General features: G+C 49.2%; 1 protein-coding gene across 1 annotated transcript in view; it reads left to right on the top strand.

Annotated features, from left to right (window-relative positions):
* Positions 1 to 505: 505 nt before the first annotated feature.
* The window catches only part of LOC308467616 (inositol polyphosphate 5-phosphatase OCRL-like), a gene marked incomplete at both ends in the record, with an annotated part of 36992 nt that continues 24872 nt past the window's right edge, over positions 506 to 12625 (top strand). The window contains 5 exon segments of the mRNA XM_080989356.1: positions 506 to 513; positions 6953 to 7067; positions 7799 to 7919; positions 8031 to 8281; positions 9721 to 9774. Coding sequence (XP_080845482.1) covers positions 506 to 513; positions 6953 to 7067; positions 7799 to 7919; positions 8031 to 8281; positions 9721 to 9774 — 549 coding nt within the window.

Below are 12625 nucleotides of genomic sequence, written 5' to 3'. Positions count from 1 at the left end.
AAATTAAAAAAGGAAAAGAAGGGAATGCTTTTTTTAAAAAAAATGATGTGCCCAGAACTCATTTCTCTGATCAGTGAGTAAGCCCAAGCAGCTCCCACACATCTGGCCTTAGGACTTCCGGAGCGGATGTGTGATCCCAAGCTATTGTTTGACATGCCATATTTTTCATTTCAGCATTGGAGCGCTCTTGCAGAGACTGTCCCTTTGTTCAGAATGTCACAGGCCCAGAGTGAAAAACTGACGCTCCTAATTTCAAGCTCAGGCCCTCCAGGTGTTTCTGGACTCCAGATCCTATAACCCCAGACCATTGGTCATGATGGTGATGGGCATTGGAGACCAGCAAAATCTGGAGGGACACAGATTCCCCACCTCAGCTGTAGAAAAATATGCTTTACTGTCTTAAGGCAGGCTTTGAAATGTGGATCCAGCAACTTCTGAGTTAAGGGGCAGACCAGCGATAGCTAATCCCATTTCAGGCTGAGGGCCACACTGATTCATGATCAACATGTCAAAGTAAGTGCCACTGAAGTGTAAAAGCGGGTGCAGGCATATATTTTTTTAAGGACCACATTGTTTGGGGCTTGGTGGAGTCACGAAAAGCTTTGGACCTCACAGAATAACAGCAAGGGATCCTCAGGAGAGGTCAGTTATAACAGTATTATTTCCCCCATATGTGGGGTGGAGTGGGGGGGGGCAGAACTTATACAGTGAAGTTGATCCTCCAGTGTGGGTTACTTTTGTTCAAAGCAAGATTCCTCTGGAGGGAGAGGATGTTGCAAAGTAAGTCAGAGGCAAAGCAGCCCAAAGCCAGATTCTGAGTTTGCACACATGATTTGCAGTGAGCCAAGGGCTGAATTGCTGCTGTTGTTTCATAGCCCAGAACAGCAGGTGTAGGCGAAAGGTCTAAAGTTAGACAACCAGGCCTTGGTGAAGGCATCCGCTGACCAGCAGGCCATAGAGAAGAGGAACGTCAGCATTTCAACTCTGAGCCAAAAGTTTGGCTTTTGCTATTTTTGGACACCCTTGGTCATGAGTCAAGTGTGATTCTCGAACTCTGAATGCTGACTTTGCCAAATCCATACAGGCCCTTTTCATCTCTCATGCTCAGCAAGTAGCAGCCACAGCTCAGGAGAGGATTTTTCATTTGCTCCTTTTCCATGGGGTGGGGAAAACTCAACACTTTTAATCTTGTCTTATTTTTATGCAAATTGGGTGGTCCAAAACAAGGAGAGTTATATCTGCACCCTCTCTTTAGCACAGATGGCCTGCAGGAGAATTTCCTGTCCTTAAAAGTAAAACTGCACTTTTTTGGGAAGGCATTGTCTGCCACGTTTGCAGTTGAAGACAGAGCTTGGGAGGGGGGCAGGAATGTTCAGCAGAGGGCAACCAAAATTATCAAGGGGCTGGAGCAACTCCCAGATGAGAAGCTAAAACATTTGGGGCTTTCTAGTTTAGGGGGGAAATGAGTAAGGGAGGACACGGTCAGGGGTACACGCATAGTGTAGAGCAAGTGGAATGCGATCAGTTTTTCATCCCTCCATAATTCCAGAACCCAATGGGGCCATCCAATTGTGGGTTACTGGGTGGTGGTTGTTTTGATTTTGATTACAGTCGTACCTTGGAAGTTGAATGGAATCAGTTCCGGGAGCCAAAACGTTCAAGAACTAAGCTGTTTGAAAACAAAGGTACAAGAGCAAAAAAAGAGGACAGCCTGAGGCACTGCCAGCCCGAGCTGGGAAAAGAGGTGGGCGGGGTCGCCACTGCCATGCCCCTTTCCCCAGCTCGGGCTGGCAGGGGCCATGACGGGCAGAGCAGCCCAATCCCGAGCCACCTGAGCCCGAGACCCCAACAACTCACCCTCAACCTGGACATTTCCTTTAAAATGTAAAAAATCGCCCAGATAGGCATGTTGGTCCCCCAAAAGAGGACATGTCCAGGTTTCCCCAGACATATGGCAACCCTAAATTGTGGTGGAAGATGACCCTGAAAATACTGGCAAAGCCTTGTATGGTATGGAAAGGGGAACTAGAATAAAGGACTGAAAGGGCTGCATTAGTGAGGTTGTTAGTGCAAGTTTCCTTGGAATGAGGCTCAGCGGAGACTGTGGTGTCTTTATGATATATGGTTTATTCACACACATATACAACCTGAGCCGAAGATGGAGAGGCTCACAGCATTAACGCCCTAGAAGGTCTTGCTTCTTCCAGTTACAGCCTTTGAATCAAGAAGAAATCAGGCATGGCTCTCTCTCTGTGACTTCTGCCAACTTCCAGCCCAGCTCTCTCACACAACTCTGACCTTTTCCTTTTTCATTCCCAGCCAGGCGAGGGAGGAGGCCCACCCTCATTTGCCCTCTGGCACAGAGCAACCACAAGGTACATAGGTGGCAACTATGACCCTTGCTTGGTTAATTCAACAATGGAATCCTCCATTAGATTTTCACCCTTGCAGACTAGCTCCCAAACTCACAAGGCTGAGGGACTAGGCAAGACCAAGGCTATTTCAAAACCAGTTTTTAGGTGCATTTAGCTTTTAGCCCAATGTTGATTGATGGGGAATGGAGGCTTATTTGGGGATGGTTTGTGGTGCACAGCCCTGTCTTGTCTTGTCCTTGTGTGTGTGTGTGTGTGTGTGTGTGTGTGTGTGTTTCATGGGCTTTTTGCTTGTTCACCGGGATCCTTCAGAAGGAAGAGACAAAAGAGTAGTGGCACAAAATATGTATGGTACAAAGAGTACCATAATAAAGGACAAGAGGAGATTATACCAGAAAGATATGGATGTCTCATAAACCCCAGGTGGTGTGGTTGCTGACCTTGAGCCTGACATCCTGGAGAGCAAAGTCAAATGGGCCTTAGAAAGCACTGCTAATAACAAGGCCAGTGGAAGTGATGACATTCCAGCTGAACTATTAAATTTTGTTAAAGATGATGCTGTTAAGGTGCTACACGCAATATGCCAGCAAGTTTGGAAAACTCAGCAGTGGCCAGAGGATTGGAGAAGACCAGTCTACTTCCTTTAGAGGAAAAGGCCTTGAGGGGAGGACCTGTTGCCTCCACAATCCTTCCTAAACGTGCATAAGCTGAGAGGCAATTGTCCGGCAAATGTGGTGCTGTGGGGAGGCAGGAACATTTTCCTGCAGTTAAGTATTTTCTAAGTTCCTTTCCCGAAACTTCCCCAAACGGTTCTGAAGCCTCTCTAACCTCAGAAGTCTTTTCCTCTCTCCGGAATTCTGGGATTTGAGGATAACTTCATGGAGAAGGAAAGAAACCTGCAGAATCAGGAAATGAGTGCCCACCGGGAGCCTCCACCCCCACCGCTGCCACCAAGCAGGCTGTAAGCAAGCCCACCACCTGTCCTCTTGACCCGTGCCCGTCTTGGCTGATTAGAGCGTGTCCAGACGAGGTGCGGGCCCCCCTGGGGGATATCATCAATTTGTCCCTTGGCACCGGGACATTCCCAGGGGAACTGAAGGAGGCAGTGGTGTGCCCGCTCTTAAAGAAGACATCATTAGATCCCTTAGATCTATCCAATTACCACCCGGTTTCGAATCTTCCATTCCTGGGTAAGGTGATTGAGAGAGAGGTTGCTGAACAGCTTGGTAGGTTTCTGGATGAAACATCGGCTCTGGATCCATTCCAGTCCAGCTTCCGCGCTGCTCATGGGACCAAGACGGCTCTGGTCGCCCTAACAGATGATCTCTGCAGGCAGCTGGATCGAGGCGGGTCGGGGCTGCTGATTCTTCTAGACCTGTCAGCAGCCTTCGACATGGTCGATCACGAACTCCTGGACCACCGCCTTGCCGACGTGGGGATCCAGGGCACAGTCCTTCCATGGCTGTGCTCGTTTCTCTCTGGTCGGGGACAGAGGGTGGCGTTTGGGGGGGAATTGTCACCGCGCCACTCCTTGGTGTGTGGAGTGCCTCAGGGTGCGATACTCTCCCTGATGCTTTTTAACATCTTTATGTGCCCCCTCGCCCAGCTTGTCCAGAGTTTTGGGCTGGGTTGCCATCAGTATGCCGATGACACCCAACTCTATCTGTTGATGGATGGCCATCCTGACTTGGCCCCAGACACACTGACCAGATGTTTGGAAGCTGTGGCTGGATGGTTACATGGAAGCCGGTTGAAGTTAAATCCTTCGAAGACAGAGGTCCTCTGGCTGGGACGGGACGATATGGGATTGGGGGGGCAACTCCCATCTCTTGCGGGGGTGCAGTTAGTGCCAGCACCGTCCGTTAAGAGTTTGGGTGTAATCTTCGATACCTCCCTCTCTATGGAGGCGCAGATTACAGCTATAACAAAGGCGGCATTTTTTCATCTCTGCCAAGCTAAGCAGTTGGCTCCTTACCTCTCTCGCCCTGACCTAGCCACTGTGATCCACGCGACGGTCACCTCCAGACTGGATTATTGTAACTCGCTCTACGTGGGGCTGCCCTTGAGACTGACCCAGAAACTCCAGCGGGTGCAGAATGCCGCGGCGAGACTCCTTATGGGGTCTTCGCTGCGAGATCACATTCATCCGGTACTATACCAGCTGCACTGGCTCCTGGTGGAGTACAGGATCAGGTTTAAGGTGCTGGTTTTAACCTTTAAAGCCCTATACCCTCGTACCTACGAGACCACCTCTCCTGGTATACCCCACAGAGGAACCTACGGTCTGCAAATAAAAACATCCTGAAGGTCCCAGGCCTCAGAGAGGTTAGGCTGGCCTCAACTAGAGCCAGGGCTTTCTCGGCTGCAGCTCCAATCTGGTGGAACGCTCTGTCACAAGAGACTAGGGCCCTGCGGGACCTGACATCTTTCCGCAAGGCCTGCAAGACAGAGCTGTTCCACCAGGCCTTTGGTCAGGGCGCAGCCTGACTCCCTCCTCTGGCAACCTGCACAGAATTTTGCTTAACGGTTGCCATTAATTTGATTTTAATTAATTTTTATAATGAAATGTTTTTAGAATGTTGGATTATTTGATTGTTTGATTATTTGATTGTTGTTAGCCGCCCTGAGCCCGGCTTCGGCTGGGGAGGGCGGGATATAAATAAAATTTATTATTATTATTATTATTATTATTATTAGAGGTGTACTGTGCCCTCCCGCCTCCTTGCTTTTAAGGACCACTTGAGTTCTGTTCTCATCTCCCTGAGGCGTATCCGTGACAAGGAGAGCATGAGCAAGAAGCAACCCCAATGACCCACACTATGCGCCAGCTCTTTGTGCCTTCCACACATACGCAGTCCGGACAGAGAGAGGGACTCATCCAGCATGTCCTCGCCAAGAGAGAGAAGGAATATGTCAACACCCAGAATTTCAGGTCAGATCATGCAAAAGTGCAAACACCATGCAAAGACCAGTGGAACCTGTATCAGAGTTGGGGCTGGAGAAAGCGGCATCTACATGACAGCTTTATTGTTGGGTGCCAGGCAAAGTCTGTCCTGTTCACTCAGGCCACATGGGTGGGTAATGGAAAGTATTAGTTGTGGTGGGCAATTTTCCTTGGTGCCACATACTGAGCCGTGGCTTCATTTTATGAGCAGGACGGCAGCCTCTCCTCCAGGTTTGCACACCTCTCCCCCACCCCAAGCCTATTGGGAAGCTTCCACTTGGATTTTAAATTAACCACAGTTTGGTGTGTCCAGATCCTATGGTGGTTAATTTTACCAGCTTTGTAAACCCACGATTGGAAGTTGGCTTGTTTCAATGAGCCATGGTTCAAATGAAGCGGTTTGTGCAGCTTCAGACATTGTGACAAGATGCAGTTAATCCAAAACTGAAGCAAAACCTTTGGAACTCCTCCTAAAAGCTGTGCTGGAGGACAGGGAGGTGTGACCCCCCCCCCCAACACTTGGTGTGGGTCATCCTTATAATGCTAAGCTTACTACTTCAAACAAAGTTTTTGCTTTGGTTATTTCCTCGTACTGTTAGTAGTAAGGTAAAGGTAAAAGGACCCCTGACTATTAGGTCCAGTCGTGGCCGACTCTGGGGTTGCGGCGCTCATCTCGCTTTATTGGCTGAGGGAGCTGGCGTACAGCTTCCGGGTCATGTGGCCAGCATGACTAAGCCGCTTCTGGCGAACCAGAGCAGCACACGGAAACACCGTTTACCTTCCCGCCAGAGCGGTACCTATTGATCTACTTGCACTTGGATGTGCTTTCAAACTGCTAGGTTGGCAGGAGCAGGGACCGAGCAACGGGAGCTCACCCCATCGTGGGGATTCGAACCGCCGACCTTCTGATCTGCAAGTCCTAGGCTCTGTGGTTTAATCCACAGCGCCACCCGTGTCCCACTGTTAGTAGTTCCCAGTGGCCATTTGTTTTTCATGTCTGCTTTTATGATATGTTTATCAGTATGTGGTTAGCAGCTTCAGATCCTACTGTTTTACAGAGGCTGTTTAGCTTGCTCTTTTTACCCCTTTACTAGACAGGCTGTATTTCTGTGCTGTTTTCAGAGTGGGGAATGCCCATTCCTTCATGGCCAGCATGGAAACACAGAAGGTTAGCCATTTAGGAGGTTTGCAAAGAGGACAAGGGTGTCACGGGGTAATCTTCTAGCAAACAAGCTTGGCACAGCAGATCTGAGAGGTGGTTTTCTGCTCTCGGAAAGCCAGTCTGGAAACCAGGTTGCCAGGTGAATGAAGAATGGAGAGATCAACCAACTCACTTGCCTTCAAAGAATTTCTGGTTGCCTGTGGCTACTGGGATAGTGCTTAAATATCAGGCTGGCTGACACATCTTAAAAAATACAAGGAAAAAGCTTTTTTTCTTTCATTAGCAAAGCTCCTTTGGGGCCCAGAATAGCTAAACTGAGGAAGAAGTGGCTGGTATTACTTGTTTGTTCTTGGTCCTGATCTTGCCTGCCCTTGCACACTCCTGTTGTCTTTGCATATTTAACCAGCCCGTCTGTTCCGATTGGAGTCCTATTCCTGCAGTTCCACATCCTTCTCTTTGGCACTTTGGCATTAGGTTCCAGGAGCTGGACCTGAGCACAGAGGCTTTCTTCTACTTGGACTCGACAAAGGAGCAAGAGTGGCTGACAGCTGTGGAAAAGGCTTTGCGTTCCAAGTCCAAGTACAAGAAAGTAAGTCCAACCCCACCCATTTCTTCAGCAGCCAGACAGCTGTCAGGAGCTGGAGTGAGGAGGAGGAGGAGGAGGAGGAGGAGGAGGTCAGCAAGAAAAAACACCTGGTGTCAGTGGTGTTTTATTCAAAAAAAGCCAACATTCTTTATTCAAAGAAACCCAAACCGTGCAGGCCTCGTGATCACAGAAACCTTTCCCAACAGGTCTTGCCCCAGTGAGGTAGTTGTGAAGGCTGAAGGTTGCTACCCTCCCACCACTCTCTGAAGTCTCCTCCTCCCCCTGGTCCTTCCCAAGCAACCTGAGACTCTGACACCTTGCCTGTCTCTGCTCCCTCCTCTTAATTTCTCTGTGTTTTGGGGACCAGCAGGGAGGGGAGCTGATCGCAGCAGGATGAGGAGACCCCCTGGCTTCTTCAGCAGCCTGCCTGATCTCTGCCTGTTGACCCCCGCCTCCAGCCTCCACTTCTGCCTCGGATTCTGGGCTGCTGTTTGCCACAGAATCTTCCTGCCCTCCTGCCTCTTCAGTTTCCTCCTCTTGCTCACAGTCTGCTCCCTCTTCTCCCTCGGACGACTCAGCCTCGTCGTCCCCCCACCAGTTCCCTGGCTCTGAGCCTTCTTCCCTTGGGGGATCCCCAGTTGGTGCCACCTGCCACTCCTATCTGCATCCAGCCGGTCCAGGACAGCAAGCACTGAACAGAGCTGGTAGACATCCCAGTACCTTGCATCTTCTAGGTGCAGCTGGTGCGTCTAGTCGGAATGATGTTGCTCATCTTTGTCAGGAAGGACCAGCTCAGCCGCATCAAGGAAGTGATGAGGGAGACAGTGGGCACAGGCATCATGGGGAAGATGGGGAGTAGACCCTGACAGCGGAATTCCCTACGTCAATCTTTCTTTCTGTCTGTCTATCTGTTTTTCTAATCTCTGCCAACCAGTTCCCCCCTCTTTCCTGCTTGCTCTCTAACAGCCATCTTTGCTCCGCCCCTGCAGGGTAACAAGGGGTGTGTGGCCGTGAGGCTTGTCTGCAACAATACCAGCTTCTGCGTTGTCAATTCCCACCTTGCTGCCCACGTGGAAGACTTTGAGTGCCGAAACCAGGATTACAAGGATATCTGTGCCCAGATGAGCTTCCTGCCCCCTGACCAGGGTCTGCTGCAGCTGACAATCATGAAACACGAGTGCGTTTCGAGGGCTTGGAGGGAGAGAGCCTTGGCTGATGTAACTTGCTGGTCTCCGCTATCTGGAGAAGCAAATTGAGTCATGTTTCTGTAACTTTCCTGCCTGTGTGTAGCTCAGGGTAGGCAGCATTTGTTGTTGTTTAGTCGTTTAGTCGTGTCCGCCTCTTCGTGACCCCCTGGACCAGAGCACGCCAGGCCCTCCTGTCTTCCACTGCCTCCCGCAGTTTGGTCAAACTCATGCTGGTAGCTTCGAGAACACGGTCCCACCATCTCGTCCTCTGTCGTCCCCTTCTCCTTGTGCCCTCCATCTTTCCCAACACCAGAGTCTTTTCCAGGGAGTCTTCTCTTCTCATGAGGTGGCCAAAGTCTTGGAGCCTCAGCTTCACGATCTGTCCTTCCAGTGAGCACTCAGGGCTGATTTCCTTCAGAATGGAGAGGTTTGATCTTCTTGCAGTCTATGGGACTCTCAAGAGTCTCCTCCAGCACCAGAATTCAAAAGCATCCATTCTTCGGTGATCAGCCTTCTTTATGGCAGGCAGCATAGTGCTCTCCAAATGTTGATAGACCAAAATTCCCATAATTGCTAAGAACTGGCCTTGCTGACTGGGGCTCATGAGAGTTCCACTTCAGCAACACCAGGAGGGTGCAGTGTCGGCGATCCCTGCTGCTGCAGCTGCACCACTAAGGTTTCTACTAGAGCAGCCAGTAGAGAGCAACATAAACCGAGTGGCAGAGATGTACTAGATTAGATTATAGCAAATGTGGGCAACTTCTCCAGTGATCGGGGTGGGAGTTGCAGTTTGTTAAGGGCAGTAATGCAGAAGCAGAGCGGCCATTTTGCATGGAGAAGGTTCCCGGCTCAGTCACCAGTGTGTGCAGATAGGGCTGGGCATGATCTCTGCCTGAAAGCTGCTGCCAGTCCATGTAGTCCGTCCTGAGCTTGATGGGTCAATGGTCTGCCTCAATATAAGGTAGCTTCCTATGTTCCTGTGTAGTACAGCAGGGTTTGGAGGGCCACAAGCGCCCTGCCCATGAATTCAAGAACCAGGGGAAATTCTAAAAGTCTTTGCTGAAAGGACATCAAAGCAGGGGCCAGGTGAACCTCTTTGGGAGATTATTCTGAAAGGTCGGGTGCCATGACTGAAAAGGCCCTGCCATACTTGAAAGAGCAGGAGTTCCCTGGGAAAGGGCTGCCCCTGCTAAAGATTCGAGTCAGTGGAGAGGCAGTGCAAAAATAAGTGGGCCTTCTTCTGGTACCCTTTTCCCAAACCTTGAAACACTTTAAAGGCCAAATGGGATACTCTGAATTGGGCCTGGAAGCAGTTCAAGAGCCAGTCTAGTTCACAGAGCACTAGCCTAATAGGATCATACTGCCCAATCCTAGTTATCAGTCTTACTACATATTGCAGGAAGTGGCAGCAGGCTGCCCCCCGCCCCCGTGAGCTAGCCTGTAGCTGTGGTTTCTTTGCTTTTTTCCAGCATTGTCATCTGATCACTAAAAATGAGCTTCAGAGACTTCTGACCTACGGCCAGGTGAGAGACATCTTTGTGTTATATGTGGTGGTTTAGGATATTGCCCTGTTTATTTCCTTTGTCTGGGATACCCCAGCCTAGGCTAGAGAAACCACTTTCAGACAGTTAGGAGCAAAGAACATAGGATGACTGCGACTTCTACAAATGCTTTTTAAGGTTGCAGGTTTGTGCAACCTGAATTAGAAGCAAGTCCCAATTAAGTTGGAGGGTTGCTTTGGAATAAGTAGGACTGCTCTGCAATTTCCCAGTTAGAGGGCTTTCCTAGCTCAGCACACGCTCCAGATGTTGTTGGACTCCCATCAGCCCCAGCATAGCTGATGTCCAGCAATATCTAAAGGTCTAAGGTTTCCTGCTCTAGGTTTTGCATCTGTCTGGAAAATCTGTGTTGCTCACATGTTCTTATCAGCAGAGACTTCCATTAAGTCCAATAAAATTGCTGATGCTTTTTGTTTTACATTTTTCTCTCCAAGGTTTGTGTGTTCATCATGTTGATGACCTTTCTCCCACTTGGCATAAGGATCATTGGTATTTTGTGTTGAAACAGAGGCCTGATTGCTGCACCTTATGGTGGATTTAAACTCTGTGAGCATAGTCATGCCTTAGCCCTTTGAAAAGGATGCTGCAAGGAAGGCAAGGGGGGCAGCCTCAGACTTCCAACATATGCAAAACCATAATAAAACATTAAAAACTTCCCTAAAGGCTGTATAGTTACTTATCTCCTTGACATCTGATGGAAGGGTGTCCCACAGGGCAGGTGCCACTACTCAGAAGGCCCTCTGCCTGGTTCCCTGTAACTTCGCTTCTCACAGTGAGGAAACTGCCAGAAGGCCCTCGGTGCTGGACCCTGATGCCTGGGCTGAACAATGGGGATGGAGACACTCTTTCAGGGCTGAGGCCAATTAGGGCTTTAAAGGTTGGCGCCAACACCGAGAATTGTGCTCAGAAACGTCCTGGGAGCCAACGTAGGATGCAAAATAATAATAATAATAATAATAATAATAATAATAATAATAATAATATCTTTATTGTCATTGCCCCCTTCGGGGACAACAAAATTACTTGACTGCTCCATAAAAACACTAATTAAACAATACAGTATAATACAGCAAGGGAGATTAGATGACTTTCAAAGTCCGGGCTTCCCATTCAGGGCCAAGATCGCTCTGGAGAAGAAGCTGTTCTTAAGACGGCTCGTTCTTGTCTTCATCGTCCTGTATCTCCGTCCCGACGGCAAGAGCTCAAAGAGACAGTGACCAGGATGCGATGGATCTTTTACTATGTCCAGTGCCTTCCTATGGCACCTTGTGGCATAAATCTGCTCTAAGGTGGAGAGTGGGCAGCCAACAATGCTCTCTGCTGCCTTAACAACCCTGCACAACCCCATCCTGTCCTGGGTAGTACAGCTTCCGTACCACACACATAAGCCATAAGTAAGCACGCTCTCAATGGCACAGTGATAGAAGGCAAGCAGCAGTTTCTGCGGAAGATGGTTTTTCCTTAGTATTCTCAAAAAGTACAGTCTCTGCTGCGCCTTCTTCACAAGCCCCCTTGTGTTGACACTCCAGGACAGATCCTCTTGTAATTCAATGCCCCAAAATCTGAACGTTGTTACCCTCTCCACACAGACCCCATCAATCAAAAGTGGCTGGACCTTGCTCTTCTGTCTCCTGAAGTCCACCACAAGCTCCTTTGTCTTCCTTGTATTTATGAGCAAGTTGTTAGCTCTGCACCACTCTGTCAGCCGCTCCACCTCATCTCTATAATCCGTTTCACCCTCCCTTTCAGGGATGAGCCCAATCACGGTTGTGTCATCTGCAAATTTAACAACCCTGTTATTAGGGTGAGTAGCGACACAATCGTACGTGTAGAGAATATAAAGGAGCGGACTGAGTACGCATCCCTGTGGTGTTCCTGTGTTAGTCTTAAGCATATTAGAGGTATAAGGGCCCAACCGAACGCTCTGGGGGCGGTCTGACAAAAAGTCCAATATCCACCCACAAAGTGATAACGGAAGCCCCAGATCTTCCAGTTTAGACATCAGACGTTGTGGTAGAATGGTATTAAATGCCGAGCTGAAATCTAAAAAAAGCAGTCTGGCATAACCCCCCCCCCCCCCCCGCTGCTCCAAATGTGCAAGGACGGCATGGAGGGCAATCGCAACAGCGTCCTCTGTCGATCTTTTCGTTTTATAAGCAAATTGGAATGTGTCCAGTCCCTCTGGTAGGCAGGCAATGACCAGCTTTTCAAAGCACTTCATGATTATAGGTGTGAGTGCTACTGGACGAAAATCATTCAGATCTTCCGGGTTAGATTTTTTTGCTATTGGAACGATAATAGAGGACTTTAGGCAGGATGGAACAATAGCCTGGGCTAGGGACCGATTTAAAATCCCAGTGAAAACTCCTGCTAGTTGATCTGCACAGTCTCTCAATACCCTTCCAGCTACCCCATCTGGCCCTGTGGCCTTCCTTGGGTTGATTCCCTTCAACACCTTCCTCATCTCTTCTTTTTCCACAGAGACTACTACATTCCTTTGTACTGATGATGGTAATGGTGGTGATGATGGCAAAGCCTTCACAGGGAGTGGTGGTGGTGTTGGTAACGCCTCAGCAGGTGTTGCTGCAGATGTTACTTCAAAACGGGCAAAAAAGGCATTCAAATCCTCTGCGAGGGATGCCCCTCCCTCGTCTGCCAGGGAGTCCTTGGATTTATACCCTGTTAATTCTTGTACACCTTGCCACACCTGCAAAAGGATGGTTTTGCAGTTGCTCATAGTGTCGGGGGTGTATTCTGGTGGCGGTTAACAGTTTGTATGGATTATTGGTACATATAACATTGTCTATTGGAGATG

This window comes from Podarcis pityusensis, assembly GCF_964106645.2.
Source record: "Podarcis pityusensis genome assembly, chromosome: W".
NCBI classification, from domain to species: Eukaryota; Metazoa; Chordata; class Lepidosauria; order Squamata; family Lacertidae; genus Podarcis; species Podarcis pityusensis.
Note: the sequence above shows the minus strand (reverse complement) of the source record. Positions and strands in the feature narration are given on the sequence as shown.